General features: G+C 41.8%; 1 protein-coding gene and 1 non-coding gene across 2 annotated transcripts in view; both read left to right on the top strand.

Moving 5' to 3' along the window:
* Positions 1-214: 214 nt before the first annotated feature.
* prrc2b (proline-rich coiled-coil 2B) overlaps positions 215-19653 on the top strand; it is a 68724-nt gene continuing 49285 nt past the window's right edge. The window contains exons 1-13 of the mRNA XM_062484307.1: positions 215-373; positions 2896-3074; positions 3287-3464; positions 4876-4978; positions 5136-5199; positions 5323-5466; positions 5690-6015; positions 6205-6326; positions 6504-6667; positions 11197-11284; positions 11428-11584; positions 12113-12479; positions 12611-12795. Coding sequence (XP_062340291.1) covers positions 2960-3074; positions 3287-3464; positions 4876-4978; positions 5136-5199; positions 5323-5466; positions 5690-6015; positions 6205-6326; positions 6504-6667; positions 11197-11284; positions 11428-11584; positions 12113-12479; positions 12611-12795 — 2013 coding nt within the window. The 5' untranslated portion in view covers positions 215-373; positions 2896-2959. The remainder of the gene's footprint in view (positions 374-2895; positions 3075-3286; positions 3465-4875; positions 4979-5135; positions 5200-5322; positions 5467-5689; positions 6016-6204; positions 6327-6503; positions 6668-11196; positions 11285-11427; positions 11585-12112; positions 12480-12610; positions 12796-19653) is intronic.
* LOC134039113 (U5 spliceosomal RNA) lies at positions 4386-4498 on the top strand. The gene has a single exon (XR_009932747.1). It is a non-coding gene; the product is annotated as a U5 spliceosomal RNA (small nuclear RNA).

Here is a 19653-nt window from a genome sequence, read left to right as displayed (position 1 = left end):
GATTAGATTGTAAAAATGTAAGCAAGATGAGTTACTTCCACCCGACCTTCAAATTCGGTTAAAGGAATGCCGTTCTCTTTAAATGATAAAAAAATTATAATTTTGAGATAAACCTGAAGCTTCAGCAAAATATTTAAGATTTTCGAGGGTGTCGCGATTCAGTTTGATACGTCACATCCGTATACAGCCCCCGTCGAGTCGACTAAAGCAAGGATTTTCATTTTCAGGCCGGGTAGGTCTTGCAACAACAGTAGTCAACGGGAAAATAGATATAGAATCGGCAGAACAATCGCCATCCATCCGTTGAAATAAATAATCTTTGTAGAAATAAATCACAATAATAAGTCAGAAGAAAGAGTAAGACATACATTTGGTAAGCTATGGATCTTTTCATTTTATTTAGCAGATACTCATCTGACTGCCCTGTTTTATTGTTGCTTTGTTCTGAGTAGCAGCCATTTTTAATCGCCTTGTCTTACATATTTAGCCTTCTTCATAGGTTTTGCTAGTTGAAATGCTCTTTATGGCTTTGAGCAATATTTCCTGTATACTCGCGACGTCATAGACTAGGGCTTGCAGAATTGCGAAGTGCGACTAAATGCTTAATTTAATGTCTAGCTCTGTATTTTAGAATTTCAGACTAACTTCAGCTGTGCTATTGCTAGCTAGGTAGCAGGTTGTCTTTGAGCCACTATGTTGTTACCAACCTTGTGTAGCTAGGCTAGCCATAATCAAGCTTGCGAAATTAAGTGTCCGTAAGTATCATTTTAATATGGAAGTGTGATTTACGAGTATATAATTTTTTTTTTTAACCAATTTTAGTAATTTGATAGGCTATTCCTTGACATAAACAATGCAATGTTTACCTAACCAGTTGAATCACCCAGTCTATGCAGGCTACAGTAGCATAGCTAGCCCCTTTGTAGCTCTCTAGTACTGCTGTAAGTTAGAGTAACCAGCTAGCCTTAGCACTCAGGCCTTTGTGCTTTCAGTGTCAAAAGCTAAACACATCTTACGTTTACCTGCACCAATCCTATTTTGCACATGTGTTGTAACCGTTTTATGTTTGTGTATGACTTCAAGTAATATTTGACTAAACGTTTGCCATATTAATTTTCACTCATCTTGCGCAACACTGGAGACTCGGTGCATGATCAGCTACCGTGTAGACAACAAGTAGCAACTAGCTAATGGATTGACGGACCTAGTTTGGTGTTTTGTGATTACAATGTCAAAACAAGGAGCAGATTCCTGTACAAAAATGTTACATTCATATTCGCATAGCCTAAGCGTAGGCAATTAGCCTTTTTGTGTGTGTGTGTGTGTGTGTGTGGGGGGGGGGGCGGGGTGTAAAACTTCTGTTACTGTAGCAGTGTAGCTCTACCTACCATAAAGTTAGCTATCAATGCAATATAGCCAGATAGTTTTGTAAATACATAAATGGCCTACTCTACTGTACTGTACTTAATTGTGCACTGACTAAAAACTAGGCTAACGACGTCAACGCATCAAACTGATCACATATTTGCTAACACTACTATTATTATATTATGCTAGACGGTTATGGCGATGGAAGGTAAGCTACTCTAGCTAACATGGCACGGTAACCATTTTAAACGGTTATCGTCTTGCATTTAGGCCTGCAATAACAATTACCGATATAAGCACATCTTGAAACGTTCACAGTTAAGGTTGGATAGCAACGGTTGAAAGGCCTTGCATGTTGTATTGTGAGTAGTTGCGGTCTATTTAGGAATGGATTTTCTTCAAATCCAGTAGAATGACGCAGTCTTTGTGGACATGCATCTTTGTCAGTCACCATTTCGATTCTTGGTGCTCAGCACGTTGAAATCTTTGGCACCCAATTTATAGCTCAGCTATGTTAAGTTTCTACCTGTCATTAGAACACAAAATCTCTTATGGCTGCAGACTCTAGATTATAGGCGTTACAACAATGGGCTGTAATTTAATAGCTTCAATCAGCGAACTAGGCCTATAACAGCTTCAGAGGGTAAGCCGTTTTTAAATCCATAAATTACACTGAAATAAATACTGGTAGTTTATTTAACCAAACTAAAACATATGACCAAAAATATCAGACCCACCTCTGCAATAATAATCTATCACACAAACACCCACAGTCAGGAAACTGTTTCCCTCAATTTAGCCCTGCAACCTTTTCCAATGCTTTATCTTCAGTTGACTGCAGATAACTTATTTTCTTGTTAGCTTAGTGAATGTGACAGAAGATTAGCAAAGTTTCTAGTTAACGCAACATGACAAAATGGGACAGACTTTTTAAACTAGTATTTATTATTTTTACTCTTGCATGTAGGCTATTGCACAGCAATGCAGAAAGAAACCGGAAATATGCATAATGGATAGCCCAGTTACTTTTAAGTTCTTGCCTACATGTATGGTGCCGTGGCCTTCCTGTGGCTGTCAGGAATCTTGAAGTAGAGTAAAATACCGAGGAGTATTTGCACATACACCAACTAACTCTTGAGTCCTGTCTGAGTATGCTCAGTTTTACCACCTCTGGCAGTTCTCTATGGTCGGCCCTAATAGTGGCTTTAAACTCCTGTTGTCAGTGGTGGATAGTATCCATTTTGGCTTGGTGGGTAGGGATTTTTATCAATGGTCTTAAGTGCCTGACCTTGTTGTTCCTTTTTCTTTTTTGCGCTGCTTGAAGTAAATGGTCTGCTAGCACAGTATATAAGATATGTATGAAGTTAAACCACATTTGACTGTAAAAATTCAAAACTCAAGCATGTGCCAATCTTTAGTTGTAACATTCAGTTACCATCAACATGTTTAAATCTCCTTCTCACTGTTGATTTGAATATTACAGCATTATTTTGTCTAGAATTATGTGGTCTGTTTTAACTCAATCAGACACAGAAGGCACACGGGAAGAGGCGCAAAGAAAAACTTCCATACTCGATGACATTACATCGCAATGTCCGATCGTTTGGGGCAAATAACCAAGTCCAAGGATGGGAAAAGCAAGTATTCCTCACTCAGCCTATTTGATAAGTACAAGGGAAAGTCTATAGAAACTCAAAAAACCACAGGTAAGAGCCAAACTTTAACAAAAGTTTTCATGCTTTTTGCTACTATCTATGGGCATGGGATTGAAAAGGGGTTGGGTGCTATACCTTTTACACAAAATACATTTACTCGCTCATGTTTTTCATTTCATGTCTCCATCTCTCTGCCACTCTTTTTTGTCTGTTATCGGTTGTCCATCCCGTTTACCTTTCTCACCCCTTCCTACATCTCCCAGTAGTTCCGCGACATGGCTTACAGAGTCTTGGCAAAGTGGCTGCAGCCCGGCGCATGCCCCCACCTGCTCACCTGCCGAGTCTGAAGTCAGAGAACAAAGGAAACGATCCCAACGTGATTATCGTTCCCAAAGACGGAACAGGATGGGCAAACAAGCAGGAACAACCCGATCAAAAGAGGTGGGCTATAGTCTGACGGTAACTATGAAAGATTGACAATTTCCAGAGATAAAGAGGCAAGATGTGGAGTAATGGTGGGTAGAGTTAGGGTTGTTGAAGTAGTGTTAGTTTAGATCACACTACTTCAATATGAACAACATAAGGTGTTTATGGGTGCCTTAAAGCCAAGTGCTGCATGACTGTGTGTTTGTGTACATGAGAACTTGCCCAAGGTTAGTGACAGTCTGTGGAGAGGTTGGCGTGTTTGTGCTAAGCTAACTCAAGGTTAGCTGGCGATGCAGGCTTTTGAGCTGTTAAGTGGTTGGAGGTGAACACTCGGTTTTCCAAAGTGTAGGTGGTTTTACAGGGATGAATTGGGAAATATTTTGCCGCATATGCTCCCGAAATTGGGTCTGTGCGACCTCAAAATTTGTGAGCATTTGTGAGTGCAAATAATCGTTATGGTTGTGACCTGTTTTAATTTCTTTACAAAACGCTCGCTAATTAACCTACTGCACAGCATGTGCCTGCTGTGAGCTGATGCATTGACCGGTCCACCAATCTATCCAACATTATGTAACCAATTAAACTTCAATTAAAATCTTTACGTTCGAAACTTTAATGCAGATTTTAGATTGGTTAATATTATCCGTCAGCCACTACTAGTCACTCTGCTCCGTTGTCACGTGACAGGGAGCTAACTAGCATGCAAAATAAATCCAGGGCTCTCAATTCTCACGCTTTGGCTGTGAGACTCGCACATTTCAGCTATTTCTCTCGCAACACCTTAGTATTTCTCATGCTGAGAAGTAAGAAATAACTTGTCCTGCTATATACAATAAATGGACGAGGCTCAGGCATACGGAACTGAAGTGTCTCGAGTTAAACGCCCCCTACCAGCCAATCAGAAACAAACATTTCCTTCAGTCTTCAGTACACAGTACACTCTGGTTTCTCCCCAGCACGCACAAGGCTTTTCCTTTTACTAAAGACTTACGTGGAGAGGAACATTACGAGTATCAACCATTTTTTTGATGCCCTGCTCAGACGGGGCTTCCTGAACTGTTTAAAACATGAGATGGTGGTATGGTGATCTCACGCAAACTTTAGATAAAACATGAGAGCCCTGTAAATCTAGAACATAAAATTGTAGTTGTGGGGCTCCTTAATATTTGGTGGGTGCTCCCAACTGTTTTAGAAAATGGAGAGTAAGTGTGTGTCTGATTTAGTGATGCTGTGTCTGTTTCACTATGTAGGTGGGTGGCAGGAATAAGAACAGGCAAACGAATGGTTTGCCACAAGGACATAAAACATATGACTCATGAAAACGGATAACTCCATGCCAAATTGTTACCAGTGTCGTTTTCACAATGTAGCTGACACACACATTTAGTGGTGCATATGGTAAAACACTTTTTTTTTTGTCCCACAGTTCCATTGCATCAACAACACAGCTGCTGGAGTTGCAGCCGCAGCTGGCTTTACAGAAGTCTGTCTCCAATCTTCAGAAGCCCACACCAGCAACCAGCCAGGAGGTGGGCCGAAGATTAGAATTTCTTTTTGATTTTGAATGTTTTGAAGATGCCTGTTTATTTGACAAAAAAATTCCAACATTGTATTTAGTCAGCCGTCCGGATATTATAGTCTTTATTAATAGGCATTAAGTTGACAGAGTTCAATTTAATTTTATAGAGCACAAACACGGGTGGACCAAAGCAATGGGCCCAACTAAATGGAAAGGCAGTCGAACAAGATGGTCAGTACCCCCTACTAAACTTATTACTGAAGGCTTTATCCTTTCTCTTGCACCTATAGTGTCCAGTCACCTTTAACTAAGACCATTGCTGTTTTTTTTTAACCACAGCAACTTCTTTGTCAGGTTCAAGGGCCTCAAACCGACTGCAGCCCTTCTCTCACGAGGAATTTCCAACGTTGAAGGCAGCCGGGGAACAGGACAAGGTTGGCAAGGAAAGAAGCGCCTTCGATCCGTCGTATGGGCCCGGACCAAGCCTCCGCCCCCAGAGTGAGAACCCCCCCTTTTTTATTATTATTATTATTATTACTATTTGCTCATGCATGTCTGCTTGTGGGCCAGGCAAAAACGTTGCTGTGGGTAAGCGGTAAAATCGCTTGCATATAAATATTTTTTCCTTCATTATGTGTGATTGGTAGCGTGGAATGACATAGTTGTCAGCTTCTGCTAACCTAGGGTTCTCACAAAATGTATTTTCTTTTTTCTTCCGCAGATGTGACGAGCTGGAGGGAGGGTGGAGGAAGGAACCTTCAGCCCTTGTCCCTGCCATCTGCCTTGCCCTCCGACCCAGAGAGCAAGTCCAGCGGTGTGGCTGAGACCACGACCCCCCCCCCTCCCTCTCACGCCTCCGTTGCCTCCATCCCCCTTTCCGCTAGTCCTTTGGTTACTGCAATGGTTGTTGCAGCCCCCCCATCCCCTGACCTCAAGGAGCCCTCTCTCCGGCCTGCCCAGCCTTTACGCAGATCCACCCCCTCCTCCCTGCAGTATCAGCTCCACCATTCCCCCACCACTGTCTACCATGACATGTTGCCTGCCTTTGTGAGTACTGCTTGAACTCCCTCACACACACCTCGTATCTGTGCAGTATTCTACCCTAGCTACCTTTTTATTCCAACTTGACTTATCAGCCGATGTCACACTCTACTCTACTCAACATGTCATTGCTCACAAAGCCAAAAATATAACCCTGCAGTATTGGTCTTGACCCTCTGTCATATTTTATTTCAGATGTGCCCCAAACAGACTCGTGATGCCCCAGGCTCTGTTGAGCACCCTCCTGCCACTGTAGTGGCCCCAGTGCGCTTTGACAACAGGCCCACCTTCAGACAGCCCAACCCAGAGCCTGTGAAGTAAGTAGTCACCTCATGGTTTTGGAGTGCCATAAAACAATTCACCATTTTTTGTGGCTTGTCTAGTTAGATGATATTTATTCTCTACAAAAGAAGTGTTTCTTTAACTACAATATAACTGGAATACTTTTTTGCTGATTGACAAAAAGAAGCATTGCTTATCATTTGCTCCTCCAGCGGTGAGATGAGACGAGAAAACCGCTTCATCCGCGGACCCACTCGCCCCTCATCCCGCCCCATTCGTCGTCCTGGCGAACGACCTCCCCGTCCCACCATCATCAACCCAGATGACCTTAAGGATCTTGATGAACTTGACAATGATTGTGAGGATGGCTGGGCAGGTGAGAAGCTTTCTGCGATATTTGTATTTATTTTTTTTATGTTTAAAAAACCTATTGTTTTAGGCACTGTGGTGGAATTTTTGCTGCTAATGTATAAGGAAAATAGTCAGGATGCTGTGTTATACCAAATATTGATTAATACCGAAAGTACTTTCACAAAGATCCTTGTGATCCATCTATCAAGAGGCAGCACACTAGTGCACGATGTGCCTCAGGATAGTGATGCTGGTCACAAAACAGTCTTGTATAGACCTAGGCTCTTAACATCTGGTCATTCTAAGCAATAATCAATCCGTATGTACGTCAGTCACATCCTTCCCCATAATGAACTCAGTGAACAGATATGCAGCTGCCTTATGGCCCTTATCATTAGCTCACTCCTAATACAATCTTTCAGTACAATCAGAGTTGAACTATCCTTAACCCTCAGACCAATTGTCTCACTTAGTCTCTGGTTTCCCCTAAAATCACCCCTTAGCAGGTCATCACATGATAAACACCAGGAAATGTCCATATCTTAAATGTTGAATTTCCCTTGTAGGGTCATCACTAAGAGTAATACTATCTATACTGTTCTGATATATATCTGTCCTACCACAACGACTGCTCCATTGATCAATTAACTCTTACAACCCTTAACTCAGCTTAATTGTCCAACCACCTGCATCCTGTAAGCAGCTACAGTTAGTCACAGAATGACAATTGGACTAGTGTTGTCACAATACTGTAATTTCTAACTTTGATACAATACCTTGAAAAATATCGATATGCGATACCATTTTCGATACCACAGGGAATAATAGTAACAACATTGATGGCATAACTTGTACGAAGATAAATATAAAAAGTAGGGCTGTCAAGTTAAACGCGTTATAACAGCGTTAACGCAAACCCATTTTAACGGCGTCAATTTTTTTAATTGAGAGATTAATGTTCTTTTTGGCCGAGCAAACTTTGTAGTTTTTTTCACATGCTGTTGCAACAACTAGTAATGTTAGAAATACTACAACACCACACCGGATCTAGCTAGACCGGAAACAAAACAGGCACGCCGCACACTTGTTTGGGCTTGCGAGCCGGCCAAAGAGTAGTAGGCTAACGTTATGTTTTGAGTGGATGGCGAGCGCGAGACGCCAAAATGGATGCCAATAAGATTCTGAATGGAAAGTTTACTTTTAAAAAGTTGCCAAATGTTTCCATTGACGAGACCAAAGTGATCTGTGTCTTGTCGTTTTGTCATCAAAGCCAGGCGACAATGGATGACTTCAGACAGAAGCACGTGGATACCACAACTAAGAACAAACGTACTACAGCCATAGCTAAATGTAGGCCTGTTAACGTTGTGGAGGACGAAAAATAATGGGACAAAAATAAATCAAGGGACATTTAGAATAGATAAAAATGTGTGATTAATTGCGAGTTAACTATGACATTAATGCGATTAAATATTTTAATCGTTTGACAGCACTAATAAAAAGGCTATAACATGACGACTTTTCTTTCCTTGGTTAGTAGCCGAGAACATCAGAATGACTGTTGTAAACACTAACAATAATGGGTCGAGCTGATACTATAAGAGAGAGAGATATCACACTTTTTTTTAGAAACATTAGTTTCTTTTGTCTTTAGATCAGGCCTTTAAAAATAACTCCTAATTAAAGAAATTTAATAAAGTTAATAGAACTGTGCGCTAAGCACAACAACATCCAAGTTAATTTACTTCTTGCCGTAGTGAAAGTATTTTCCTATCACCCGAAACTCAGAGCTGTCATCAACCTCTAATTTCTTTATAGAGGTCAGCGTGTCGGTCCTTTCCGGTGCTTTGCTAAGTTTGTTGTGCACCTTTCGTTAGCACTGCTCTGTAGCATCGTTTGCATATGGGCTTGCTGTGCTATGTAGCTTTTGCCTTTCCGTGTTCATTTGCCTCAAATGCGAAGTATTTATAGACAGCACTCCTGCTGTTTTCTTTGTCAACCAAAACTGGTCGCGGATGCTCTGCACTTGCCATCGTTAGTGAGCTAATACCATAACAACTGGAGAAAATTAGACGAGTGACGAGAAGAAGACAGCACTGTGAGTGAGTGAGAGGAAGCGGGGCTAAAGTGGAGCAGCTGGAGTATTGGTAGTGCGGAAAATGAGTATTGAAACCGTTTCAAATATTCAGAATCGAACACTAAATTTGACACAGGAGCCTTACAGATCACACCACACTCAAACACATTAATTTCACATAAAACCTCAAATTCAATATCAAGCACCAAAGGATAGCACAGGGCTTAAAGTATTCTGGCACCGTGCCGGATGTCCTGCGTACGACCATGAGAACAAAAAATTTGGAACTTGCATGCAGTTTAATATTTACAGTTAGGTCCATAAATATTTGGACATTGACACAATTTTCATCATTTTGGCTCTGTATACCACCACAATGGATTTCAAATGAAACAATCAAGATGTGCTTTAAGTGCAGACTTTCAGCTTTAATTTCAGGGTATTTACATCCAAATCAGGTGAACGGTGTAGGAATTACAACACATTTTATATGTGGCCCCCCCCTTTTTAAGGGACCAAAAATAATTGGACAAACTAACATAATCATAAATCTAATTGTCACTTTTAATACTTGGTTGCAAATCCTTTGCAGTCAATGACAGCCTGAAGTCTGGAACCCATAGACATCACCAGACGCTGGGTTTCGTCCCTGGTGATGCTCTGCCAGGCCTCTACTGCAACTGTCTTCAGTTCCTGCTTGTTCTTGGGGCATTTTCCCTTCAGTTTTGTCTTTAGCAAGTAAAATGCATGCTCAATTGGATTTAGGTCAGGTGATTGACTTGGCCATTGCAGAACATTCCACTTCTTTGCCTTAAAAAACTCTTTGGCTGCTTTTGCAGTATGCTTCGGGTCATTGTCCATCTGCACTGTGAAGCGCCGTCCTATGAGTTCTGAAGCATTTGGCTGAATCTGAGCAGATAATATTGCCAGAAACACTTCAGAATTCATCCTACTGCTTTTGTCAGCAGTCACATCATCGATAAATACAAGGGAACCAGTTCCATTGGCAGCCATACATGCCCACGCCATAACACTACCTCCACCATGCTTCACTGATGAGGTGGTATGCTTTGGATCATGAGCAGTTCCTTCCCTTCTCCATACTCTTCTCTTCCCATCATTCTGGTACAAGTTGATCTTGGTCTCATCTGTCCATAGGATGTTGTTCCAGAACTGTACAGGCTCTTTTAGATGTTTTTTGGCAAACTCTAATCTGGTCTTCCTGTTTTTGAGACTCACCAATGGTTTACATCTTGTGGTGAACCCTCTGTATTTACTCTGGTGAAGTCTTCTCTTAATTTTTGACTTTGACACAGATACGCCTACCTCCTGGAGAGTGTTCTTGATCTGGCCAACTGTTGTGAAGGGGTTTTTCTTCATCAGGGAAAGAATTCTTCTGTCATCCACCACAGTTGTTTTCTGTGGTCTTCTGGGTCTTTTGGTGTTGCTGAGCTCACCAGTGCGTTCTTTCTTTTTAAGAATGTACCAAACAGTTGATTTGGCCACACCTAATGTTTTTGCTATCTCTCTGATAGGTTTGTTTTGATTTTTCAGCCTAACGATGGCTTGCTTCACTGATGGTGACAGCTCTTTGGACTTCATATTGAGAGTTGACAGCAACAGATTCCAAACACAAATATCATACTTGAAATGAACTCTAGACCTTTTATCTGCTCCTTGTCAATGAAATAACAAACTCCCATGAGGGAATAACATACACCTGGCCATGGAACAGCTGAGCAGCCAATTGTCCAATTACTTTTGGTCCCTTAAAAAGGGGGGGGGCACATATCAAATGTATTGTAATTCCTACACCGTTCACCTGATTTGGATGTAAATACCCTGAAATTAAAGCTGAAAGTCTGCACTTAAAGCACATCTTGATTGTTTCATTTCAAATCCATTGTGGTGGTATACAGAGCCAAAATGATGAAAAATGTCCAAATATTTATGGACCTAACTGTAAGTCAATTGATTTCCCCTACCATCATGTGAGAGGAACACAGCTATAACTAACGTTACAAACCTATCAGAAGCAGAGCAGGGCGGGTCATGGCAACACAGTGTGAATGAGATCCATACATCACGTTTGCATTGTCGGTGAAAGCATGGAGCGCAAATTCATGAAGCATGGGGTGATGTCCTACCCATAGATAAATTACAAAAAGTGCTTGCTCGTCATGAGTTAGACCTTGGTCATAGAGCCGCTGCCCGTGCACTCAAACTTACCACAACGTTGCCGGGAGCAACTGTTACAGCTGACACACCGTTGTCTATGACTGACCATGTCTGCGACTTAGAAATACGTTTGTGCACATTTATTAAGGAACATAACTTGTCATTCACAATTTCTTAGCCACTGGTCACCCTGTGTAGAAAACTAGCAGAAAAAAAAGCGTTTCCATCCCCTCAAAGTTCTGGCTCAGGATTTTTTTCCACTTTAACCCCTGATAGCATAATTTCCCTCTGCCTCTTAGGTCTCCATGAAGAAGTGGATTACAGCGAGAAACTCAAATTCAGTGACGATGAGGAAGACCACTCTACAATTGAGAAGAACCAGATGTGGTAAGATCTCTCTGCTGTCTAGCATTGTAAATTGACTAGTGATTAAATTGAGCATGATCTCATTGTGGGTTGTGAACTTAAAATTAATGACCCACAGTGTGGCAGTGGTGTTTTTGACAGCCATGTTATGCGTTTGTATCCAGGCCTGAGTGGGAGAAACACCGGGAGCGCCAGTCATCCCTCAGTTCGGGGGAGGGGGCTTACCCCCAGGATGGCACAGATGAGGAGGTTTACCTATACCACCGGGATTCACTGGCTCACAAGAAGACCAATGGCAGGTTCCCATACACTGAGGCCCAAGTAAGACCACCAACTAAAAACCACCAATAGCCCTCAGAACTATTTTTGAAACCTACCTAATAAACTGTTGCTAGGTTAGTCTTTTCTTAACTTGATTGAAATGTCCCCCAGATGTCTTGGTAGGCTAAAGATATAGAGGGCATAACGTTTTGGTTGCTGTGGAGTACGATTCTAGATGAAAAGCAAGCAGAAAATGTCGGCTCCCTTCATCACTTTGAATTAATTGTGTCTGTGAATGTTTGCTTGACAAATTCACTCAAAAGTAACTAGGGTGATGCTGGAGCAGTGGATATTAATTATGAGCCCCTGAACAGCAAGACAGAGAAACTGATGGGAATATAAATCATAGAATCACATCTTTCCTTGGACTATGCTGTGTTTTATGCCAGACTAATATTGCCTAAGAGGGACACGGAGCCACAAATTGTATAGCTCTTATAGTTCACTATTTTAATACCAGTGTAGCCATAATTTCCCCCTGTACCATGCTGGTTAATACCCAACCCCCTTCTACTATACTTTCTCCAGTCCCAGCAAAAGAGCTCTGGGTCAGGGACGATCCACCAGGGTGAAACCCTTGATGACCAGGAAGAGGTTCAGCGCCAGCCCCAGAATCAGGCTCCACCTAGGGCAAAGTTTGTGTCGCCTGAGCTCTCTGAGGCAGTGGAGAGGGCACGCAGGCGCCGTGAGGAGGAGGAGAGACGGGCCCGTGAGGAAAGACTGGCTGCATGCGCAGAGAAACTCAAGAAACTGGACGAGAAGTTTGGAAAGACAGAGAGGCAGGTCTTGAGGTCTGAGGACGAAGGGAAGGAGACAGAGGGCAAGGAGCTGGCACTCTCCCCTGGGAGGGAGCCAAGCAAAAGTCACCAGGAGAGCTGGCAGTACGGGACGAAAGGTATAATTACCTATGTTGGTCTGTTTATCTGCCGTAATGATTAAGATGGGTTGAAGAAAGTAACTACTACTTAAAATGGTGCTTTTAGAAACTTGTTAGTCTTTAACGTCTCTATGCTCTCCCCCTTTCAGACCCTTGTGACTATCCCCAGGAATATTCCCCCGGCCAGGACTACAGAGATGAAGCACACCAGGGCTTACCTGCCTACCGCAGTGAGGATGATTTCCCCGAGCCCACTTCTCCCTTGGCCGACTATGGTCGCCACCAACCACCCAAGCCCCTTCCTCCCCGCTTCCAAAAGCAGCACCAGCAGCAGGTACGACAACGCCATTTCACACTTTTCTCAGGCCCCTCAAGTACCTTATTTACGAATCTCCGCCTAATCCCTCTCTATAGTAGTGTCACAAAAAAAGATACTCCGGTACTCAAACGGAAAAAAACTTATGATACCAGAAGTTACGGTAGTACCTGGTACCCATGCAGAGTCGGACGCTGACAAGCACAGTTTTGCCAAAGAAATCTCACCAGAAGTCATTGGTGGCTCTCTGAAGTCACTAAAAGTTGCTGGGTTTGTCGCTAGATGAGACTTTGTTGTTAGCGAGGGAGAAAAATCTTGAAATCTAGCGACAGTTGTTCAATTGGCAACACTAGACACGGTAGGACATTTACATATTTTGTAGGGGGACATTTTTACTCCACTGACTGAAATCCAGGGGCATTTAAAAATATTGGGGGCACTTTTTGAAACTTGTGAAATAACATTAAACCTTTGTTCAAGATAATAAATATACTTATTTAGGCTTACAGTATATGAGCAGTTGTCACCAAATGACAATAATAAGACTATTAAGACCCCTTTTTAAAGGGGTGATTGAGTTTTTTGGGGGGTATTTCACACTGTTCCTTAAGGTTTCCGAATAGGGTATGTAACATTGGTTGGGCTGAAAATGGCCCGGGTGCTGTTCTGATGCTTCCAGTGAATTTGTCCCGGGAAAAAACGCAAGTTTTTCTCCTTTTATGGTATGCTCGTGAATTGATAGATGATCTGTGCGCTGATTGGTTGATTTACAACGAGTGAAGCTGCGAGCAAAGACGCAACACGGCCAACAGCACTCATTGAAACATGGAAGGTGGAGACTTGAAATAAAAACGTACAAATACATCTATTGTGTCTACACAACACTGTTTTCAACAGATTGACTACCGTATTTTCCGGACTATGAGGCGCACTTAAAAGCCTTGAATTTAAAAAAAAAAACGACAGTGCGCCTTATAATCCAGAGCGCCTTATATATGGATTAATTCTGGTTGTGCTTACTGACCTCTAAGCGATTTTGTGTGGTACACGGCACTCTGTCAAAATGTTTTAGTACGACCTTTGGTAAACTACAAAGCCGCTCCGCTTGCAGCATTACGGCTACCGTAGTCAGGAGCGTCGCGGAGTAATACATACTCTGCTTCACCATAATATTACAGTGTGTGTGTGTGTGTGTATAAGGACCCCAAAATGGCACCTGTCAAGAGACACGCTTACGACGCGGACTTCAAACTCAAGGCCATCAGTCACGCAGTAGAACATGGGAATAGAGCAGCTGCGAGAGAATTCAACATTAATGAACGCTCATTAACGTTTGAACAATGTTGAGTTATTGTGAACTGACTGACTTATCTGATTGTTTTGTTTCGCTTAATGTGCCTTATAGTCCGGTGCGCTTTATATATGAAAAAAGGTAGAAAATGGACCATTCATTGGCAGTGCGCCTTATAATCCAGTGCGCCCTATAGTGTGGAAAATACAGTAGATATCATTTAAAATGATTATGTTAGTTGTTTCCACTTCTGTTGTCAAAGCAAACAGGATCGGCAGGTGGGTAACGTTAGCACTACAGCTTAGCAAACAAACTATCGTGATTCAACTCACCTTCAGTTAGCTCTAGCTGTCTTGCTGAAAAATAGATCTGGACAAACATGCATCTTGAATTGTAGATTTACATGATAACACAGGTTATTTATTTGAATGAAACACAGTCAGGAACATGAAATAACGTTAGCCCGATTGCCAATAAACTAGGCTAAATCATCACACATTCTACCAATGCTAGATACAGGCAGGATACGTTAGCATTGCTAATATCTGTTAGCGACAACATCATACTACAGCTTTCGGCTGTGATGAACATAAAGTCGGAACAGCACCTCTTTTCAGCAACAGCTTCATAGCAAATCATGCTTTACATTGTCCCAGGTTTTCAAAACTGTCCTCGGTGAAATGGTTCGAGCAAATGTGTAATTGAGGGTCGAACTCCACAGGGATCTTCTCATAGACAAATATCACAGCCCGTCGAGTGTTTGGTTCCTTGGGAAGACTCTGAAAAGTGTCAGCATTCCCTGTACAGGCTGGAACACTGCATTTACGACCGTAGTCCTTCTTCTTCTTCTTATTATTATTATTATTATTGGGTGTGCTCAAGCCTTCGGCGAGAGCACAACCTTTGTTCTCTCACATATATATTATTATTATTATTTTTATTTCTTTTTGCCCCCCTAAAACTCAGTCAATATTTGGCCTACATAGACAACGTAGGTGTCAAAAGTTTCGTCTTGGTAGCGATTGAGTTGCTTCTATTGGAATTTGCGTTCCGTTGCATGGTTTAGGCTGAAGTTAAGTTTTTGTGGCGAAAAGTGAAGCTAACGGTGGCTAATTTGCTAGCCACAGTCACTGACGTTACTAACGTCACTAACGTCACGAAAACACGCGTGACTACCTTTGGCAGAACATTCGTTTCGCATCTGTTAACTTGGGGGATAGCTAGGCTAACTATAGCTTTACTGCAAGGCAGCTGCAAAAACGCCACAAGCAAAGAGGCCAGGGTGATAACTATTTACTCATTTTACTTTGTGATATGACACACAATTGTGATGTGTAATGTACAGTATAAGCTGATATTATTAAGGAAGTAAATCTACTTTCGGAAACAGTAGTCTACTATTTCACTGAAGTATTAGCATCATGACATTAGCCTGTGTTGCCCGGCAACACATACTACAGTGGTCTATGATGTAGCGTTATCTGTTTTCAATCGTTAAAATAAACATTCCTCACATATACATTTTCGTTGTAGGATTTATTCTGACATTAGTAAACGATTTGTTGGTGAAATTACCATTACCTGTGGTTTCAAACCAGTGTAGCTCACTGCAACGCTGTAGCTTACGCGAGACACACGACAAAAACATCTAACTTACACAGCTGTTTAGGAAGTCAAACGGCGACAGAACATGTTCGGCACTCCCCTTACTTAAATCAAAAGTGTATCTAACTACTAACTTCATTGCCACAGCCTAAACGTTGTCAATCTGTTCATGAAAATAATTAATTTCAGCTTAAACCGTACAACGGAACGTTAAATCCAATTCAACCAACGCAATCGCTACAGTACCAAGACGAACACAGCAGTAGTCTAGTACTGTACCGTAGTAGTACAATTTACCGGGGCAGCTTCTCCACACAGGGCTATATCGCATTTTGCGTTGTTACTGACAATGATCGCTACCAGTGAGCTTTTTATAAATGAGCGATTTTCCACTAAATAAATGTCAAGCTTATTTACGTTTTGGGGGCATATTTTCAGTTAGCAGATGGTACTGTTTGAATCGCGATTCCATCTTCTACTGCCGGGTAACGTCGGAGAATAATCTTCAAAGGGGGTTCTTTATTAATGAATGAATGCAATGAGTAGGCTAAATGCCTGAAAATATCATGAGAAGGGAAAAACTTAAAATGACGTTTAAATCATAGAGATTAGGTCAATTTTTACACCGGTCTGCCAAATTTATTAGTTTTGATTCAACGATGAGGCTGCCTCTTGCAGGGGAAATGAGAAGACATCTATTTCATTCTACACTTCACTCGTATTTTCAGTTGTAAATGAGCAGCAAAAAAAATATGCTTTTAAATCTATGTAATCTTTATAAATAATAAGTATGCATTTTTATATAACATATACAGAAATATCAGTTGTAAAAATGTCATTCAAAAACGGACCCCTGTGCAACCGACGCAAGCAAGCACACCCTACAATTTCCCCAGAAATTGTACCCTCTCTAGTTATCATTATTATTTATTCTTCTCCTTGTGCCCCAATATCTCAAAGTCCCTAGTCATAAATTTTCTAATTTGTCACATTGATACTACATCCAAGTGGGTACCCCCACACCAAATATGGTACACATTCGACTGTAGGGGGTACCACAGGCCACGCCCTAAAGTGATGGCATTTCTACCCCATTTCTCCAATTCTTCTGAAACTTGGTGTACATGCCTTATTTCTCATGGGGAACAAAAAAGCCTCAAGGACCCATAAGGTCTGCCATGGTGGATTTTCCTGTACAGTGAAAACTTGTGGAAATCTTTAAAATTCATCTCCTTAGGGCTCGACAATAACGATGGCCCGGGGCCAGTAAAAAGTTACGTCGGGACAGTTAAACTAGCAACTCACTGGCCCGATCGGGCCACTGCAAATTATTGATTGAATTTTTTTTTCGCATTGTAAAAGTTAACATCCTTCATATGCTTTGCTATCTGCTAAATGCATAAATAACTTTGCAGCTTGTGGGGCGCACAGTTGGCAAATCAAGAGTTGAGTAGCGAGTGACGACTGGTTGTCAAATTGTAATTCACTAATCTCGATAATTTTTTTTACCACTGGCGAGAGACTGGCACGAGACAAAGTGAAAATGGCAGCAAAGTAGAGCTACGAGCTCAAACGGAAGCAACTTTTTTTTTATGGAACAAAGATACACTGTCGTCTGTCGTATGTTCCCGTCTAAAGCAGACAAAGGTGGATATTTTTACAGAGGCACCGACAATTTTCGAAAACAATACCTGACCAGCCATGCTAGCAGACAGCACATGGTTTGTGTGACAGCCAGGGTTCTAAATTAACACAAAATTCATTTTGGCGGGTGTTAATAATAAAAACTCACTAGCCAGTTTGGCCGGTGATACATGAGGCATTACATGAATGATACATAAGGCTCTGTTCTCGGCATGGTTCTCGGTCATTTATCCCCCTGGCAGTACTTCCTAAGTTTCCCATGAACACTGTGCCGTAATGCTACGTGATAACGTTTTATGCGCCCATTGGCTGCGCGCAGTTGAAGTGAAACCGGCGCGAGAAACCGTGGAAACTAACGGCGCGTCCACCAGAAAACACAAGGAAGAAGTAAAACGAAGCGTAGCGGATCATAGGAGGTAATAAGAGCTAGCTAGAGTAGTAAAGTAAAAAGTTAACTTAATGCGGCGGTGGTTAGGACAAACTTCTGGGGGCGAGAAGAGGAACGAGGCAGGGGATGAGGATATTGATAGCACTAGAGAAACGAAGAAACGAAAATGTAATGCCAAATGGCTGACTGGTCGGGAATGGCTTGTGTTTGACAATGAAAATGTTGTCAGGTTTTGTAAGGATTGCGGTATGTAACGTTAGTCTACGCATAAGAAAAATTATGTTGCTTACTGACACAGTCTAGTGTAATGTAAATACTGTTCTTAATAAGAGTATATTAGGTCAGTTTAATGCCTGCTTAGGACAAAACGTTACTGTAAATGCATGGGCAGGAGTCAATCTCATGACGCGAATGGACGTTTTAGCCATTTACAATAAATCGTGTCTTTACTTAGTCACCTGTTGGTGATTTCACATTCCCTTGCATCATACTTTTGTGCTGCATTTTACTTAATTTGCTGTGTTTTTCATGCCAACAATGTTAATAAAATGATCAAATGCATTCAGTGAAACTCATAATTGTTCTTATTTTCACCGGAAAGAATTTGGCTAGTGGAAATTCCGATTGGCTAATTGGCTGGTGATCAAAAAAGTTAATTTAGAACCCTGGTGGTTACTTCCACTTTTCTCTCGAGGCATCGACAACACAGCTGACAGGTTAGGCTCTCCCTGTCAATACACATGCTAGAAAGAGTTTTGGTTTGCTAATGTTGTTGCTAATGTTGCTAATGCTCTGACATTCTGGTTCTGCTTCGGATGCCATCAAGTGGGATCTCTGGTCGTTGTCAGTCCTTCACTAACCAATCAGCATTCATTAGCAGAATGCTAGCGTGTTATGGGCAACAACGACTTACCCTGTAAGAAATCGAAAGTGGTAGAAATCGAAAGGAAAGTACTCGTTCATTCAACTGTCGACCTGTAATCCATGTTGAACATGCAAAAACTACAATCAAATCTGAGATTTCTCAACGACAATCAGGTGAAAGAGACAAATTTAGCCGTTTAGCTCCATAGACTCCCATTCATTCTGCACTCGACCGCGATCACTCCCAGTGGAACTCTGGTGGAACTGCAACAAAATTCGGTACAATGGGGCTGAATCGATTCCCGGTCATGCCAACTGACGTTGTGTCCTTGGGCAAGGCACTTCACCCTACTTGCCTCGGGGGAATGTCCCTGTACTTACTGTAATTCGCTCTGGATAAGAGCGTCTGCTAAATGACTAAATGTAAATGTAAGCAAGATAGCTTCATTTGTCTGTCTCATTGCTTGTCAGAATCTGGAGAGATTTCCAACAACCTTATTTTGTGATGAACAATCAGATATGTTCCTGTCTACAAACAATAGTGTTTGTAGTTTTAGTAGTGCGTTTGTGTGTGCCATTGTCATGCCGTTTACTTGGTTGAGGCCGCGGCAGGGGTTGGGGGGGGGGGACACTGAGTTGACCCCCCCGATTGTCATTGTATAATTCGCACACTGGGACAAGGGTGTTTTGTCCCTCGGGAGTTGCCGTAGTATCATACTGATGAAATGCTATGGAAGCTTTTATATATTAGCATTCAGGGACCAGAGGTTTCAGTTTCAGCCAGACAGAGTTGTGCAGAGATGGCTGTCAGCAGGGAAGAGAGCACGTCATGTTTGAGGTTAAAAGTCAATTGTTTAGCTGACTATTACCTTTTAATTTATCACTAGAAATGTGATTTAATTTGTTCTTTTTATATCCAGGATGTGTTTAATAAATGGTTAAACTTGTTAACAGAATAACACAACGTATAAGTCTTTGGTTTTATTGTAACAATGATAAATTACAACTTTTGGAGGGGGGGCCAGTAAAAACTGTCTTGGGGCCAGTAAGTTTCAAACCCACTGGCCCGATGGGGCCAGTGCCA

This window comes from Osmerus eperlanus, chromosome 18 (assembly GCF_963692335.1).
Source record: "Osmerus eperlanus chromosome 18, fOsmEpe2.1, whole genome shotgun sequence".
Classification (NCBI taxonomy): Eukaryota; Metazoa; Chordata; class Actinopteri; order Osmeriformes; family Osmeridae; genus Osmerus; species Osmerus eperlanus.
The sequence above is the reverse complement of the archived record's forward strand: the minus strand, read 5'-3'. Positions and strand labels throughout refer to the sequence as shown.